At 39.9% G+C, this 18,771-nt stretch overlaps 1 protein-coding gene across 1 annotated transcript in view; it reads left to right on the top strand.

The window, feature by feature from the left end:
• The window catches only part of MOXD1 (monooxygenase DBH like 1), an 85,189-nt gene that overhangs the window by 48,952 nt on the left and 17,466 nt on the right, over positions 1–18,771 (top strand). The window contains exons 6-9 of the mRNA XM_077811745.1: positions 1,891–1,993; positions 5,443–5,609; positions 7,225–7,416; positions 13,506–13,565. Coding sequence (XP_077667871.1) covers positions 1,891–1,993; positions 5,443–5,609; positions 7,225–7,416; positions 13,506–13,565 — 522 coding nt within the window. The remainder of the gene's footprint in view (positions 1–1,890; positions 1,994–5,442; positions 5,610–7,224; positions 7,417–13,505; positions 13,566–18,771) is intronic.

The raw sequence follows: 18,771 nt of genomic DNA, 5'->3' as shown, positions 1-18,771 counted from the left end.
CCATGTCCACTGAAGATAGGACAAGAAGTAATTGGCTTAATCTGCAGCAAGGGAGATTTAGGTTAGATATTAGGAAAAACTTTCTTACTATAGGGTTAGTTAAGTATTGGCATAGGCTTCCAAGGGAGGTTGTGGAATCCCCGTCATTGGAGGTTTTTGGACAAACACCTGTCAGGAATAGTCTAGGTTTACCTGGTTCTGCCTGAGAGCAGGGGGCTGGACTTGGTGACCTATAATAGCTGTGGAAATTGGATGTGACTTTTCAGCTTGGAAAAGAGATGACTAAGGGGGGATATGATAGAGGTCTGGGGTAGAAAAAGTGAATAAGGAAATGTAATTTACTCATTCACCTAACCCAAGAACTAGAGGTCACCCAATGAAATTAATAGGCAGCAGCTTTAAAGCAAACATAAGGAAGTACTTCTTCACACAATGCACAACCAGTGGAACTGCTTGCCAGGGGATGTTGTGAAGGCCAAAACTATAACAGGGTTCAGAAAAGAACTAGATAAGTTCATGGAGGATAGGTTCATCAATGACTATTAGCCAGGATACGCAGGGATGCAACACCATACTCTGAGTGTCCCTAGCTTCTGTTGGCCAGAAGCTGGGAATGAGTGACAGGGAATGGATCACTTGAGGATTGCCTGTTCTGTTCCTTCTCTCTGGGGCACCTGGAATTGGCCACTATTGGAAGACAGGATACTGGGCTAGATGGACCATTAGTCTGACCCAATATGGCTGTTCATTTGTTCTTATGACTATGGAAAAGAGGACACAATCCTGATGTCATATCAGTCCTAGGCTATGTTTTCAGTCCCTTGCAAATGTTAAAGTTAGGGCAGTCCTAATGGTACTGTCACACTGTGCAGCTGGAACTTCCAAGCCCACTCTAGCACCAGAATCAGAGCAGTCCAATGGACAACTTTAGGCCACTTTTCCACATCACCCCTGACATGTGCTTTGTGCATTTTGGCCATAACTCTACACTCTAGCATCATATTTGTAACTTTCCTCTACCTTGGTCCAAGTGAAGTAAGAAGACCATATAAATAAAATCTAGTTTAACAAGGTTTATCACAGTCTTTGCAAGGATAATCCTGTTAATGCACTGGAGTAGGAAAGGGAAGATCTGGGTTCTATTCTGGCTTTGCCACTGAACCCCTTAGTGCCTCAATTTCCTCATATGCAACATAAGGATGGTAATATTTATTGCTACCCATAGAAGTGTTGTGAGGTTTAGTTCATTAATGTAAACCACTAGAATGCTGAGATCCTAGAATGCGAAGTGCAAAAATACTATTTGTATATGAGAAACAGTGTAACTTGGCTTCCGACAGGTCTGAAGTTTGATAAATGACCTCTTCTAGTTGGTGTAGGATCAGTTTTAAGGCTCAAATAATTTTACTGAGAATGCAGCAGTTTGTCTAAGAACAGTCTAAACTCATATAGCCAACATATTATCTGGAAATTGTTGCTTTTAAAAACTGGGAACATTTTTACTTTAGATTCAAATGTTCATAAAAAATGTATTTTCCAACTAACCCACTTGATGGTGCAATACTGACACTTTTTTATTTAATTTCCTTTTGCAGCTCAGTCAACAAATGTAGGATGAATAATCTGCTAGTGAGCAACAGAGCTGAATATTTTATATAGGTTTAGTGGTTTGGTTTATGCATTCATTATTATTTAATGGGATATATCATTCCATGATGCCATGTCCAGTAAGATTTTAAAAAGAATTGTTGTTTGTCCATAGTTCACATAATTCTTATTTACATTGTTATATCATTGTTTTTAAATCAGTAGGTATATTGATCAAAACAAAACTGACATGTGGTCAGGACCGGAACCCTATTAACCAGATGTGCATGTTTGAAATTACAGGCCTTTACATACCCTCCTCATGTTGGTTTATCCATTGGCACATCAACAGACCCTCAGTATGTGCTTATGGAAGTCCATTATGACAATCCATCATATCTAGAAGGTATGTTCATTCACCCTAACCATAATATTCAGGATTTCAGAATGTACTGCATGTTGATATATCTCATCCTTTCACCAGAAGAGGAGAACCAAATTAACAGCAAAACAGAAATCCATTTTCCTCTGATATTGTCCCTATTCATTATCAGATCCAATCCTTCATTCCTTGCACACCAGAAGTCTCGATCGAAATTAATGGAAGTTTTGGATGCACAAAGAATTCTGAATCAGGCCCATCATGAACAATAAATAACTGTTTTATCACTAAATACTTCATATTATGTCTGTTTGTATCCTGTTCCTTACATTGATAAGTTTAGCCTTACTGAAAGATGACTAGCATTAATTCACTTGCGTCGAGTGACCTTGAAGCATACATAATGTAAAAGCAAACAAAAATTCAGTAGAGGAATCAGGGAACAAGATTAAAAAAAGAGTAAGTCAGCAACCACAACTGAAGGCAGTTTCTGAAAACTGAATATTCAGGATGCTAGACAAATCACAGATTAAAGGATGCATATCTTGAAAGATTTACTCTCCTTTTGTAATATTATTTTTTGTATTTTTTTCAAAAAGTTGAAGAAAGTTACTTAAGTTAAATAGAAGCAAAGGGAATTTTTGCTGTGAAACCAGAGACATTCCAGAATAATCTAAGACATTTCAAAGCTAACTTCTGACAAGATTAGTAATTCATTTTGGATCTTAAAAAAATATGTGCTGAGTTACCTGAGAATTTACTGTAACTGGCAAAATGCTAACTGGGTAAAATGTACCACAGCCCCTTTTAATTCTCTTAAGATGAATCATCATTAGTAAACTCATGTCCCTATTAAATCCTCTGCTCATAGCTTAAGAGACCCTCTCTCTCGTATTTTTGTATTAATACAGTCAAGTCCACCTAAAATACATTTATTTAACTGAGCAATTTCTCCATTCTGCAAACCTCTGCAAATCTCTCAGATATTGTGAAAACCAGTTTGCACTGAATACAAGAGTCCACATTAATATCATTGACATTTAATGATTTTCCATTAAATATCAGCTGAAAATCAGAGATTTCAGGCTCCAAGGAGAGCACTTAATGTTAATTATTCCTCACAGAACCATTGTTTTGTTTTAATTAACCACACTGTGTAATTTTATGTTTTTATTCTAAATGACTTGTTAAAAAAAAAAAAAAAAAAGGACATGGGCAGACTGGAATGATGATTTAACTTTGGAAGCCATGGGAAGGATTTTGCCTCCTGCTTTGGCCCCTATATGTTGCCATAAACAGCCAGCAAAGGACAAGGGAAAATTTGCCCAGTGGAGGCACAGTATGGATACCACCAAAGGTGGCCCTGTGCTGCCACCACCACCCCTCCCCCCGTCCGCCCATCACTACTGCATGCCCTGCTGCAGGAGGCATGCAAAGAGCAAAGGGGTGAGGGCCTATAGTGCACGATGCTATGGGAAGGATGCTGTCAATTAGAACAACTCCTGGCTACCGGACCAGACTAGAATCTTGAGGGCACAGAGTTGTCATAAAGTCACGTCTGTCCTCCCTCTTTCTATACTATATCTTCTGTGCAGTTCCTGCTGGCATTGCAGAACAGAATCTTAGCCAATGCCTTCACTGAGTGATTGAGGCCCCTGCAGTGGCAGGGAAATGATTAACTGAGATATACCCGGATAATCCTGGCAAGTGACTTGCACTCTATGCTGCAGAGGAAGGGAACCTGCCTCCCAACCCCCCGAAAGGTCACTGCCAATCTGACTTGGGGAGAAAATTCCTTCCTGTCCCCACATATGGCAATCAGTTAGACCCTGAGCATGTGATCAAGAACCAGCGAGCTAAGCCCCTGAGAGAGAGAATGCTCAGACCCACCTCTGAGCATTGGGCCACCCTATCCAGTGTCCCATTTCCAGCCACAGCCATCTCTGATGCTTCAGAAGAAGGAGGCCAAAAAAACCCAACCAAACCCAGAATACATTGGTGCTCCAAAGAGATGAGATCCTACAAGTAGCTCAGAAAGAAAAATCAATTTAGAGTCCCAAGTCCTAGAAGTATTAAAAATCAATATGTTGCTGGGTCCCTTGTTATCTCTGATGAGGTCGTAAGTCATGCACTGTACTGTAGATCAACAATAGTAACTGGTTATGTATAACATAGAAATTGAGAAATCAGTACATATCTTATACTCAGTTTGCTAACTCAAACTTGTCAGAACTGGTGCCCAAGATGATACCCCAGGTCCCCAAATAATTACACAGTTTAGATCTTGCATACTTTGGTGAATGAGCACTTTAGAAAAACTATTGGTAGATAGGGAAAGATCTGTCTTAACATATCCAGCTAATAATATTGTATTGACGTAATATATGGTTGCAGTCATCATGTCTGTTATGTTTCTTAGAAGAACTGTACAAGTCCCTGGAAAGTTTCTTGCCTTCTTTGACGTTCTTGTTAATTTACTTGGATTTTTAATTTTCTAAAGCAAATATTTCAAAAGGGGGGAGAAATCAAAGAAGGAAGTGACAGAAATGATCATAAAAAATACATAAATGTGACTATACATTTTGATGTATGAAATGGCCTTGGACAAATATCAATTTGACTCTTATAAATTGTCAGTCTTTATACATAAGGCTTAGCTTCCTTCCGTGACTTCATATTTATGTAGACATGTGCCAGGCTAGAAAAACAACATGTCCCTAGCACTTCCAGAGAAAGCTCAACACACACAGTACATTCACTACCAGAAAACAATGGTGTACACAGAGTATAGCGAAAATCTAGAAACGTCCCTGATTATAGCACCAAAAAATCCTTATCTAGTTCTCCCTCCTCTCTCTGGGATTTATACAGTGGATAAGCACGTTCATCATTAAAGGCTCCCTGAGGTGACAGGGATCAGAGAGGTTGCGAAAGAGGCTTGCTTGGTCTCCAATGACATGCTGCAATCTTAAAAGGCTTCTTTACAGTCAAACCAACACAGAGGAAAAATACCACTGGTGTTGTGAAGGGATAAAGAAACTTATAACTGGAGGAAAATAGATGTCTGTTACCTAAAAAAACCCAAAATGAGTTTAACTGCTTTTCAAATATTTTATTTTAAAATCACACATCCTGCCTTTTGAGATTTTATTATTCACTTTCATAGATTTCCCATAATCTGCCTTTGTGCCCTCCAATTTCCATGTAAACGACTAAGAGGAGCATGACAAACATTTTTCATACTGGTTAACTTGATTCAGATATCAACATACCTTATTTAACAACTTTCTTGTAAGTTACCTTTATTTATTGCTTCCCTGATTCCTGTAAAATATTTAACCCATTTCCAATTTAAAACTTCCCTTGCATTATTTTCATGTAAATATTATGAACAAATCTGAGAGAAACTCTGTGATTGACCTTTTTTAAAATCCTGATTTATAGCCACAGTTGACAGTGCTCTTTTGTTGCAGGTTTGATAGATAACTCTGGACTGAGGCTATTTTATACTACAGATTTACGGAAATATGATGCTGGTGTTATTGAAGCCGGTCTTTGGGTTAGCCTCTTCCACAATATCCCACCAGGCATGCCTGAATTCATGTCAGAAGGTCACTGCACTCTGGAATGTCTGGAAGAAGTATGTGTCCTGTCTAATACTATTAGGTTTCGGTCTCAATATTAATTTGTGATGGCATTTTTAAATTAACTTCTTGGGAAGAATAACAAATATTAGTTAAAGTCACTTGAGCAAAGGCACTAGGCACCAAAACTTTGGATCTTTTTGGATATTAGTACCTCCTTTTCAAACAATATAATTTTTAGTATTTTTTAAATTATGATTTTCTCTGTGCTGAGATTATTCTATGAAGTTGATATTGTAATATTCAATATTCCAGTTGTATATATTGATACATATAATGAAGTATTATATAAAATATTAAATTATTTTATACACTTTTTAATATAATACTAGATAAAACATTTCACTCTGCAGAGCAAAGACATCATTGTATAGAAAGCTAACCATGAAGAATTGTGGACAGAGATTAACTAAGATCTTTGCAAAAGCTAAAGGTTCTATGTATTGAAGTCACAGTCTGAAAAACAGTGTTAGGTTGATCAATGAAGACTGGTTAAGATACAGGTACTGAGGTTTTGCTGTGTGTCCCAAAGTATTAAATTGTTCAGTCTCAGTTTCATTAAAAGACCTTTAATGTAGTTTTGAGGAGAGGATTCTGTTCCACTTTGTGTTATTGAGATGTGGTATGAAACCAGTGATTAAGGTATTATATCATACTCTTGTTGATATTTTGTCCTATCTAAAGTTGGGACAAGTTTGAATGTATAGTTAATTTAAGCTATGGTTTGGGTTTAAGGCCAAACTAGAGCTAGGATTTGGGTGTGCAACTGACAGTACCAAGATGGGGTGGTGGTGGTGGGGGTGGTTGTAGCAAATTTCAACCTAAAACCGATAAGATCTGTTCTTGCGAGGTTGCTGCCATCTAAGGCCACGTCTGAAACGAATCTGGAAAACATGTGCTTTCCAGTTTTGGATCTAAACCAAAATCAGAACTACAGGGTAGGTTTGGATCTGTGTTTGAAACACTCACACCACTTGGAATTTGGGGATGTGTGTGCCAGATTTGTAAAATCTGATTCAGTCCTATCTTCTGTGCTAATCTGTCAAAGAATTCCTTAAAATTGTTTTGGCCTGGAATGAAAACTTTAGACTTAATTCTGCAGTATTCTGGTATCAGCTCACCTGCAGTTTGGCAGAAGAACGTCTTAAGCAGTATTTCCAAACTTTCATCTTAAACTGCCTGTCTATGCATGTCCTTTCTAGTAATGCGGTAAAACACCGCAAATCATTTGTCACAAAAAAGACACACTCATATGCAGCAGCAGCAGCCCATAGCCATGAAATGACTATACCATTTAAAAAACTGTATTTTTAAAGGTCAGATTCTATTGGCTGTGTACTCCATTAGATGTGGCACTCCAGTTAATTTTAATGAGAGCTACATGTGCACATCAGACTAATAAATATTGCTTAAATAATTGTTTTTATTGTACAATGGCAATTTGGTTATCATTTGGTGTTTTAGATTTGCTGTTTCTCCATATTGCACAGTGCTTATATTATTATAAACTGAGGAAACATACAGTGCATTTATATATTTAACATTCTCACTCATCTGTTTACCTTTTGTGCTTGTGATGTACTGACAGTTTTGTTGGTTTCCCTTTGTCAGGCCTTGGATGCTGAGAGGCCAAGTGGGATTCATGTGTTTGCTGTTCTTCTCCATGCCCATCTTGCTGGCAGAGCCATCAGGATGCGTCACTTCCGCAAGGGTGAAGAACAGAAGCTGCTTGCTTATGACGATGAGTTTGACTTCAATTTTCAGGAGTTTCAGTATCTAAAGGAAGAAAGAACTATCTTGCCTGTATGAATCTCTTCGTTCTTCCCCTTACCATAGTTTGTGAGCCACAGTGACTAATATTTTGTTCATAGTTAGGACTAATTTTGCTTGTGAAATGACTTTGCTGTCTTACTCACTTCCCGCCTTTCAAAAATCACATTAGAGTTGGGAAAATACTCTAAACAATATCCCATGAATATGTACCTAAATTTTTAAATAATTTTCTTTGACCATATTCTGATCTCTTTTGTGTTTGGTTTCCACAAACATTTGAGCAATTGAGTTTTACTGTCACAAATGTTTGTGGAAAGCACATTTTAAACTCTCATATGTGAGTGTCCCAGTTTTTTTGCACATTAATCCAGTCAGGGAAAGGAAACAATACCATATGGCTTTTATGACCAATTGTAACTAACACAACACATCTTGACTATCAAGTACTTGCAAAGAGCTGTTTATATTCAACCTCACACACCAGACAGGAAATCAGTCAACTAAGTCTTCCATTTATTTTAAATTTTTTATTTGTTGCTAAAGGGGAAAAACTTCATTACTCCATCATGCTCTGTATTGACCTTCATTGAGTAACTGAATCTTCTTAGGGCAAGAAATCATGATGTCTTATTTTCACTGAGGCACTTAGCACACTCCTGAACATTGTAAAATAAATAATAATAATAATAATGCACAATTTAAAAAAATACAAAAATCATCAACTTTTTTATAACAAATATATTCAATTCAATCACCATCTATTTGCAGACATTCCACGAGAAGAAAGAGTCTAAATTCATTACAGATTATTCACTCAGCTCTTGTTACCTCCGATTGGCACCTTTTTTGGCAGAGAGGCTACAGACTGAGGGCTCCAGGGCTCTGAGCACTCCAGTCATGATCCAGCAAAGTACTTCATCATGTGCTTATCTTCATGCAGGGGGAGCAGTCCCATTGACTTCAATGTGATGGCACATATTGGTAAAGTTAAGCACGTGGTAATTTTTTCAGAATAAGCCTATTACAGAAAGTGAGTTGAAAGTGGCAAGAAAAGGTCACTAGAAGTGACTGAATGTTAGCTTAAAACTGTCAGTCTTCCCCTCACAATTTTCTTCATCTCTATCTCTCCTCCCCCACATCAGGCTTCTTTGATACTTGCCCTTCTAAGGTAAGAAACTGAAATGGGAACCGTTATCTAGCTTCCAGTTCAATTTCTACAGCAAAGCCTGGCCACTTCTCAGATGCAGCTGTGCTTGCAGGGGAGAGCAGCTTTTTCCTTTTGAAGTCTGACTGCTAACAATCCAGTGGGACTTCAAAAGAGAAAGCACTACTTCCACATCCAGAGAAGGAGTACAGGGGTTTGGGAAGGAGAAAGTGGAGGCTGAGAGAGGATTAGAGGTTTGGATGCCTTTATAGAAAAAGCTTGTATGCAAATTATAGAGAAAAGTCCCTTTTAGATTAAAGAATAAACAGAAATAGATAGGAAAGAGACTGAAAAGCACATTTGCTTGAGTATATTATGAGCAACTCAAAAAGAGAGGGCTGGAATGAAAGTTGGAATTCAACCTTCTCTAAAGTGGGCTATGCCGGCTATAATATGAATCACCTGCATCTAAATTCTCATAATTTGCTACCAATGATTCCAATATTACTGCTACCACAATACATATAAATAATAATAATAATAACTAATAATACTGCTTATTGCCAGTATGGTAGAACAATTAATTCAAAGTATTCTCCTCAGACATTCCTATCAGTCTCTCTGTCTGTTCCTACATGTGCTGTTCCTTGGAGTTGTGGAGTTCATAGTATTTGTTCTCTGCAAGTATTAGAAGCTTCTGATGCATTTGAAACCCGAAGAGCTAATCACCAACCAAAGAAAGCTTTGCTGGATGTTCTGTAACTACTTGTACTCCAAGGGCCAGGTACTCAGCTAGTGTAAACCAGCATAGTTCCACTGACATCAATGGAGCGTTGCCAATTTCCATTATTCAAGTCATTAATGAAAATGGTGAATAGTACTGGACCGAGGGCTGACCCTCGCAGGACCCCACTAGATATATCCTCCCAGTTTAAACAACAAACCATTGATAGCTATTCTTTGAGTAGGGCCTTTCAACCAGTTGTGCACCCACCGTATAGTAATTTCATGCAGACCACATTTCTCTAGTTTGTTTAAGAAACTGTCATGTGGGACTGTGTCAAATGTCTTACTAAAATCAAGATATATCATGTAAACTGCTTCCCCCTTATGCCAAAGGCCAAAGAAGGAAATTAGGTTGGTTTGGCATGCTTTGTTCTTGACAAATCCATTTTGGCTATTCCTTATCACGTTATTATTCTCTAGGAGCTTATAAATTGATTGTTTAATAATTTGTACCAATATCTTTCCAAGTATCAGAGTTAGACTGACTGGTCTATAATTCTCTGGGTCCTCTTTGTTCCCCACTTTAAAGATAGGTACTGTGTTTGCCCTTCTCTAGTTTTCTGGGACCTTACTCATCCTCCAGGAGTTGACAAAGATACTTGTTAATCGTTCTGAGATTGCTTCAGCTAGTTCCTTAAGTACCCTAAAATGAATTTAATCAGGTCCTGAAAACTTGAATACATCTAACTCATCTAAATATTCTTTAACCTGTTCTTTCCCTATTTTGACTTGCATTCCTTCCCCCTTGCTGTTAATATTAATTGTGATAAGTATATGATCACATTTACATTTTAGTGACGGAGCAAAATAGGCATTTAACACCTCAGCTTTTTTGATGTCATCAATTATTAACTCTTCTTCGCCACTAAGTAGAAGACTTACACTTTCCTTCATCTTTCTCTTGTGCCTAATGTATTGAAAGAACCTCTTCTTATTGGCTTTTACTTCTCTTGCTAGGTGTATAACTCATTTGGTGCCTTAGCCTTTCTGATTTTGTGCTGTTCTTTTGTACTCGTCCTTAGCAATTTGTCCATCTTTCCACTTCTTGTAGGATTTCTCTTTAGTTTTCAGGTCATTAAAGAGCTCCTGATAGAGCCATTTTTGCCTCTTACTATTCTTCCTGTCTTTTCTTCACATCAGGATAGCTTGCAGTTATTGTCTCTTTGAGAAACTGCCAGCTCTCCTGAACTCCTTTTTCCCTTAGATTTTCTTTCCATGAGACCTTACCTACCAGTTCTCTTGAGTTTGTTAAAGTCTGCTTTTTTGACGTCAGTTGTCCTTGTTCTGCTACTCTCACTCTTTCCTTTCCTTAGAACCATGAAATCTATCATTTCCTAATCACTTTCACCCAAATTGCCTTCCACCTTCAGGTTTGCTACCAATTCCTCCTTGTTGGTCAGAATCAAGTCTAAAATGGCTGTCCTCCTTGTTACTTCCTCCACTTTCAGGAATAGAAAGTTCTCCCCAATACATTCCAAGAATTTACTGGAAATATTGTGTTTTGCCCTATTATTTTCAGGCAGATGTCTGGGTAGTTAAAGTCCCCCATTACTACCAGGTCTTGTGTTTTGGATATTTCTGTTGTTTGTTCTAGAAATGCCTCATCCACCTCCTCTTCCTGATTTGATGGTCTATAGCAGGGGCGGGCAAACTTTTTGGCCTGAGGGCCACATCAGGTTTCCAAAGTTGTATGGAGGGCCAGTGAGGGGAGGCTATGCCTCCCCGAACAGCCAGGTATGGCCTGGCCCCCGCCCCATATCTGATTTCTCCCCTGCTTCTCACCCCCTGATGCCCCCCCCCGGGAATCCTGCCCCATCCAACCACCCACCCCCTTCTCCTTGTCCCCTGACCACCCCTGGAATACCTGCCCGTGACTGCCACCCGCAGCCCCCCCTTTCCTTCCTAACTGCCTCCCCGGGACCCCTGCCCCATCCAACCACCCCTTCTCCCTGTCCCCTGACTGCCCGTGAAACCCCTGCCCCTGACTGCCCCCTGCCGCTCCATTCAACACGCCGTCTCCTTCCTGCCTGCCCCCTGGGACTCCTGCCCCCAGTCAATCCCTGTTTCCCGCCCTCTGACTGGCCTGACCCCTATCTGCACCCCCACACCCTGACCACCACCCCAAACTCCCCTGCCCTCTATCCAACCCTCCCTGCTGCCTGACCCCTTACCACGCTGCCTGGAGCACCAGTGGCTGGCAGCACTACAACTGTGCCGCCCAGCTGGAGCCAGCCATGCCGCCGCACAGCACAGAGCACCGGGTCAGGCCCCGGCTCTGCAGCTGCGCTGCCCCAGGAGCTCGCCGCCCAACTGCCCAGAGCATTGCACTGGCGGCACCGTGAGCTGAGGCTGCGGGGGAGGAGGAACAGCGGGGGAGGGGCCGGGGGCTAGGCCCCCCCCAGGCCAGGAGCTCAGGGGCTGGGCAGGAGGGTCCCGCGGGTCGGATGTGGCCCACGGGCCGTAGTTTGCCCACCTTTGGTCTATAGCAAATCCCTACCCTGACGTCACCCCCTATTTTTTACCCTTTATTCAGAGACTCTCTACAGGTCTGCCTCCCACTTCTTTCTGGACCTAAGAACAAATATGTGTGTGTGTGTGTGTGTGTATATGTATATATATATATATATCTTCAAAGAGTCAGAGTATAGTTAAGATGATGACTGCTCCTAGAACCAGAAAGTCCACTTTCTCCATTTCACAACTAATTACATAGTTTTATTACAAAGCTGTAAAGGTATACACACTATCAGAACTACATAGGGAGAGGGAGATTCAGACCTTCTGGTAGGTAATCCCCTGACCATTTCAAGAGAAATTAAATCAGCAGATAAGGGCTAAATAACTCAGCTATCCATATGCAAATAAACATAAAAATCCCCAGAACTGGTGTGCTCTGAAATTCCCCAAAGTATCATATTTCTAGTTCGATCCTGTTCTCTACTTCCACTTACAGGGAAAGTTGTAGGCTTTTGTTGTTTTTGTTTTGTTTTTTAAATCACTAAGGCCAGAAGAGAAATTTTATAAATCCACGATTCTATTTACAACCCCTTTAGCTTCCCCTCTTTTTTTGGGTGGGAGAGATGCGGGGGAGGAGAGGGGTTATTGCTGTCTAACAAAATACACCTTTTTAAGTAGCAGGCCTGTGCCCGGTGGCACTGAATTCTTCAGATCTTTCAGTCACAAATTTAGGACTACTTCGTGAGGGGCAGTGGCTGCAGCCACTCTGGCACTATCTTCTTTAAGGGATAAAAAATATTCCTCAAAAAAAGTAGGCTTCCCTCTTTTTAGTAATCATTAAACAACTCAGTCAATGAATAAACAAGCACGTGAGAGCCCTGAACTCCTCTAATTAAAGGTCAGACAAGAATTGCCCACAAGGCTAATACAAATGTGTCCAGTCAGTACTTCTGCACCCCTCATAAATCCGGTGTTATAATTTCTGATCCATATTGGTTTGCATAGGGACATGTAGACTGTATTTGATTTGGTATAGAAGATTAGTTACTCTGTGAGCTACTGCTTTTTATTATTTAAAAACATGGTAGAGCAATTTAGTAGTAATGAAAATGAAGAATTAATTGAACATACTAAAGACAAAAAATGTGCAACCTTCTCCAAATAAATCTGTCAATATTTTAATCATATCTCACCACACCTCCTGCCATACCAAGCTCGGGGTTCTCTTGAGGAGAGACTGCCAGTCATGGCAAACAATATGGTGCTTTTATGATGTGGAAAATCTTTTCCTTATTCACAGGGATAGTCCTATTGAAATTGGTGAGAGGATTTATCACAAACAAAATATCCGTACTCATAGAGTGTAAGGAATTTGGAACAAGAACCACATCTTCCTATGTGTGAGGGCCTTGGTGGTGACTGGAGCTTTTGGGTGCTAATGCAGTACAAATAATGGACTACGTTCTCAGCTGGTGTAAATTGACATGCCTTCATTTAAGTCAATGTAGCTACACTAATTTACACCCGCTGAGGATAATGAATAATGAATTAACTAAACCACCAAAGTTTTAGTCTGGGCTAATGTACTGATCCTCTGCTCCTTCAAAAATTCAAATCCCTGGATTCCAGTGTTCTGACCATTATTTGTTAAACCTTTGCAATAGTAAATCATCACCTGAACCAAATGTTATAAAACTTCATAACTGTGAACTTCTTATATTTTATGTTTCAGGGGGATAATTTAATCACGGAATGTCGCTACAGCACTATAGATCGAATACGTATGACATGGGTAAGGAAAGCTTCAAATGGGTTGACACTGAAGGCATATTTCTTTGAAATAAATACATAAGTGATATGTTCTCATTTGGAAGCAAAAATAATTTGGTATTGTGAAGAGTAAAGCATTATTAAGTGATAGCACCAAGGTTCCTTATGGATTTATGCAGCGATTACTATATATAATTTAACGTTCTCTAATTGTAACTGTACAGTATGCAATTAAGGCACCAGTCTTCCCTTTGGAAGTTTGATCTTTCATGGGACAATGCTTGTTCTGGCTCTTTTTTTATTCCTCATTAAAATAAGAAACAATTAATGCCCTTACTAAATCTATCCCCAGGCAAAACATCCATATATTAGCACAATGGGATGATATTTACATGCATTTGTCTTCTCCATATAATACAAAAGTGGGAAATTTGGGGGATTGGCATAATATTTTATTATTAGGTTGAGCAGTAAATACAGAATCAAAATATGCAATCCTAACTACCAAGTGTATTTAGTGCTTGAAAATATGTGTGCTCACAACTGCCTAATGTGAGTCAAATTCTGGAATCCTTACTTACTCTGTCCTCAGACAAAAATCCCATTGATTTCATCTGGATGTTTTGCCTAATAAAAAGACTGAATAGGGACTCCAAAGCCAGAGTCTGACTCATAGTAATTAGACAATTAAATGTGTATGTATGTTTCGGTACTACAAATTCTTGGTAGTTAGACTGTTGTATTTTGAGTCTGTGTTTACTGCTCAACCTAGTAATAAAGTATCATCCTAGGCTCAAATATACACTATATGGAGGAGAGTGAAAGCATGCAAATACTGTCCAAGGATCTAATTCTGCAAAGACTCACTCACATGATTAATTTTACACATTGTAAATAATACTATTGACCTAAGTACCTGAGTAAGTCTTTGTAGGATTGGGGTCCAGATGTGGCCAGTGCATGTAAAAGTGGGGAGCACCACCTGGATAACCTTCTGCAAAGCCTGTGGAAACTCCTACATGAGACTATTGTGTAGACAGGAGGGGGATGAGTTTTTGAGACATGTTGGGTCATGGAGGTTGAGCTCAAAGAGCAGCTACTCCAGAGGGCATGCTGCCTTCCAGATCCAGAAGATTTTCCACCAGTGAAGGTCTCCCTGTGCTTTGTGAGTCCCATCAGAGGGGGGTCCCAGAACACAAGGTGGCAGGGATATCATTGGCAAGATGAAGGAAGTGTGGGGTCTGGAGTTGTGCCAGAGGGGCTTCTACTGTACATGGATGCCTTAAGACCTTCAGCATTAGGACTGAGACTACCCACAGATCCTCAGGTGCAAACCTCTGACCTTTTCTGCTCTGGCACTGGCCCCTCTCCCTGAGGGTAAAGTAAGTCAGAAATTCCCAGAGTTGAAACCTGAGGAGCTGCATGTCTGTGTGTAGAGCAGGGTAATTAGGAACCTGGTTAGGGCACTCCAGGCAGTACATAGATATTAGGCTATTGAATGATGGTTTACCGTGACAAGTGAAATAAATATATTTCAGTAGAAAGAGAAGTAAACAAAAATGTGAGAATTGTGTCTTTTACAAAGATACCTATACCTTAGTTGAGCAATATCTACCATCCAAGGTTAGAAAGTAATGAGTCACTCTGTTACCTATTCCTTGGTTTTGCACTCTTAACTCAGAATTTAATAATTAATAATTATGTAATTATTTAATGATTAAACTATGCTCTCTGGTACTAACATACCTTTTGTGGTGAGAAAATACATCATTAGACTGAACACTTCAATTTTATTTTGCGTTCTATTCTTCCACCCTATTATGTCAGAGCAAGATAGTAATAATTCATATCTGGAGCTATATGAAATGGAATGCTAGTATGGAATTACACAATTTGAATTTGTCTTAGCAAAACATGGCTTAAGGCTTTAAGACTAGAAGAACAGAAAATGTCAAATGGAAAAATTACTAAACCATTGTTAATCTTTGTACAGAATTGAATCTGTCAGTATCATCTTGTTTATCAGCTGAAGGCAACCAATCAGGATTAAATTATTCACCTAGGACATATTTTTAGGTTTGTCTTCATGTACCAGTTTTCGGACCAGTTCCTGTTTAACTCAGTCCCATGTGTACTTTCACTGAAGTCTAGATACTCCTTTAAGTCTTTTCCATCTTTAGCTTCTGTGATTCCGTGAAATCAGTGGGAGTGCTTGCAAGCAGCATTTGACATTTAGTTATTCCAAGTTATCCAGGTTCCTCCCCCACTCTGAACTCTAGGGTACAGATGTGGGGACCTGCATAAAAACCTCCTAAGCTTACTTTTACCAGCTTAAGTTAAAACTTCCCCAAGGTACAAATTAATTTTATCCTTTGTCCTTGGAATAACCACTGCCACCACGAAACTCTAACTGGGTTTACTGGGAAATGTAGTTTGGACACGTCTTTCCCCCCAAAATCCTCCCAACCCTTGCACCCCACTTCCTGGGAAAGGTTTGGTAAAAATCCTCACCAATTTGCATAGGTGCCCACAGACCCAAACCCTTGGATCTGAGAACAATGAAAAAGCATTCAGTTTTCTTACAAGAAGACTTTTAATAGAAATAGAAGTAAATAGGAGTAAAGGAATCACCCCTGTAAAATCAGGATGGTAGGTACCTTACAGGGTAATTAGATTCAAAACATAGAGAATCCCTCTAGGCAAAACCTTAAGTTATAAAAAAGACACACAGACAGAAATAGTCATTCTATTCAGCACAATTCTTTTCTCAGCCATTTAAAGAAATCATAATCTAACGCATACCTAGCTAGATTACTTACTAAAAGTTCTAAGACTCCATTCCTGATCTATCCCCAGCAAAGCAGCATACCAACAGACACAGACCCTTTGTTTCTCTCCCTCCTCCCAGCTTTTGAAAGTATCTTGTCTCCTCATTGGTCATTTTGGTCAGGTGCCAGCGAGGTTACCTTTAGCTTCTTAACCCTTTACAGGTGAGAGGATTTTTCCTCTGGCCAGGAGGGATTTTAAAGGGGTTTCCCCTTCCCTTTACATTTATGACACAAGTAGATTTTGCTTGTTGCTGATTAGGATAGCTGAGTTCAATTCCAGCTTTGATAGGGATTTCTTGTGTGACCTTCAGCAAGTCATTTGAAGTTAGACTGTGGTGTCCCTTACATGGCTGCATAGTGGGGTGGGAGGGAGTAAGGCACACCCCGCCCTCCTTGAACAGACAGGGTAAGGGCTGATCAGAATTGCAGTGGATGAACTTAGGGATCACAGAGGCTACTATCAAGATGGTCCCCCCAGTAGATCTTGGCAGAAAAAGTACAGGAGGAAGATAGATGGAACCGTGGCTTTCCCCCACTTATTCACTGGACAGCAGAGCTGGCCACACAGGCTATAGGGGAGTATCTTGCAGGCCTTAAAGAGGCATTTCTTATTTAGTTTTGTACTTCTCCTGAGAAAATAATAAAAGAAATTTAAAAAACCAAATTAACACATTATTATTGTGCTCCCGGCTGCCACTTCAGTTCAACTGAGACTGAATGCCTTCTGGTGGTCCCCCTGTGTGCCAGTCCATCAGTTCTGCACTATCCGAAGCCAAACCTGGGGCTAAATGCCACACGTGAATTACTGATCTCTCTGTATCTCAATTCTGTCTGTGTCTGAAAATGGGGATAATACTACTACCCTACCTTGCAGGGGTGTTTTAAAGATAGATCTTCAAATACTTGGAAGGTGCTCAGATAATACTATAAGGGGGACCATATATATATAGAGAGAGAGACTTTCAACTGTTCTTTTCAAATATAGTAATGTCTTTTAGAATGGAAGTACAATTGGGTCCTTTATAATTTGAAGTTAGTGGTTGGATATGACAGTGCCACATGGGAGCACGTGCAATTTGGAGCACATTCGAGTTGGAGTAAACCTAAACTAAGTGCTGGCAACTTCCATGTAAGTCTCTTGGTCAAACTCTATGATGCAAAAGGTTACAGAAATAGTCTTCTTCATCTTCCCCTTCTCCCATTGATCAGGGTCAGTAGCTCTTGTTCTTTGTTTCCAGGCGCTCTTGTTGAGTGCCTCTTCCAAGCAGATACCAACCTTCTTCATGTCCTACTTCAGCATCTCAAACCACCCTTTTTTCTAGGTCTTCCTTGTGGTCTTTGTCCTGTGACTATTATAGTTCTTGTACTCTCTGGCCAACATATTCCACATCTTATTGTCGCACGTGACCCAATCATCTCAGTCGATACTCCTTCTTCTTTTCCATAAGGGTGACTTCCTGCATCCTGGCTCATACTGTTTCAGTAAGTAGCTTATCAGCTGTCATCTTACACAGCGTCCATCTGCACATTCTCATTTCGGCTGTGTGAAGTAGGAGTTCTCCTCTCTTCCTTGTTGGCCAGCATTCTGACTCATACACCATGGCTGGCTTAATCATGATCTTACACACATTGCTTTTAGTTTGTGTCATATTCTTATCGCAGAGAGTTCCCATCAACTCCCTCCATTTACATCAAGTGTTCTTCAAGCAGCTCCTAACATCCACATTTCCATCATGGCTCAGCAATGAACCAAGGTATTTAAATGTTGCACAGCCTTTAACTTTCTTACCATCTAATTTTAATGTCTTCTTGTTGTGCCTCTTAATGAAGCATCACATGTATTCTATCTTTTGTCAGCTGATTCATAAGCCATTTTCTTCTAATGCAGCCTCTTATAGTTCTAGATTCTTTTCTAATTCGTATTTATCTTTGTCATAAAAATAAAGGGAAGGGTAACAACCTTCCTGTATACAGTACTATAAAATCCCTCCTGGCCAGAGGCACAATATCCTTTTACCTGTAAAGGGTTAAGAAGCTCAGATAACCTGGCTGGCACCTGACCAAAAGGACCAATAAGGGGACAAGATACTTTCAAATCTTGGGGGGTGGGGTTGCGGGTAGGGGGGGCGGTGGCGGGGAATGCTTTTGTCTGTTCTGTGTGCTTGCCAGAGAGAGATCAAGAAAGCAAGCAATCCAACGCCATTAGAATTAGTAAGTACTAGCAAGGAAATGCATTAGTTTACTTTCGTTTTAGCTTGTTGTTTTCTCTGTGCTGAGAGAAAGGTGTATTCCTGGTTTTCTTTTTGTAACTTTAAAGTTTTTGTCCAGAGGGAAATCCTCTGTGTTTTAAATCTGATTGCCCTGTGAGATTAGCTTCCCTTCTAATTTTACAGAAGTGCT

This window comes from Eretmochelys imbricata, chromosome 3 (genome assembly GCF_965152235.1).
Source record: "Eretmochelys imbricata isolate rEreImb1 chromosome 3, rEreImb1.hap1, whole genome shotgun sequence".
Taxonomy (NCBI): Eukaryota; Metazoa; Chordata; order Testudines; family Cheloniidae; genus Eretmochelys; species Eretmochelys imbricata.
Note: the sequence above shows the minus strand (reverse complement) of the source record. Positions and strands in the feature narration are given on the sequence as shown.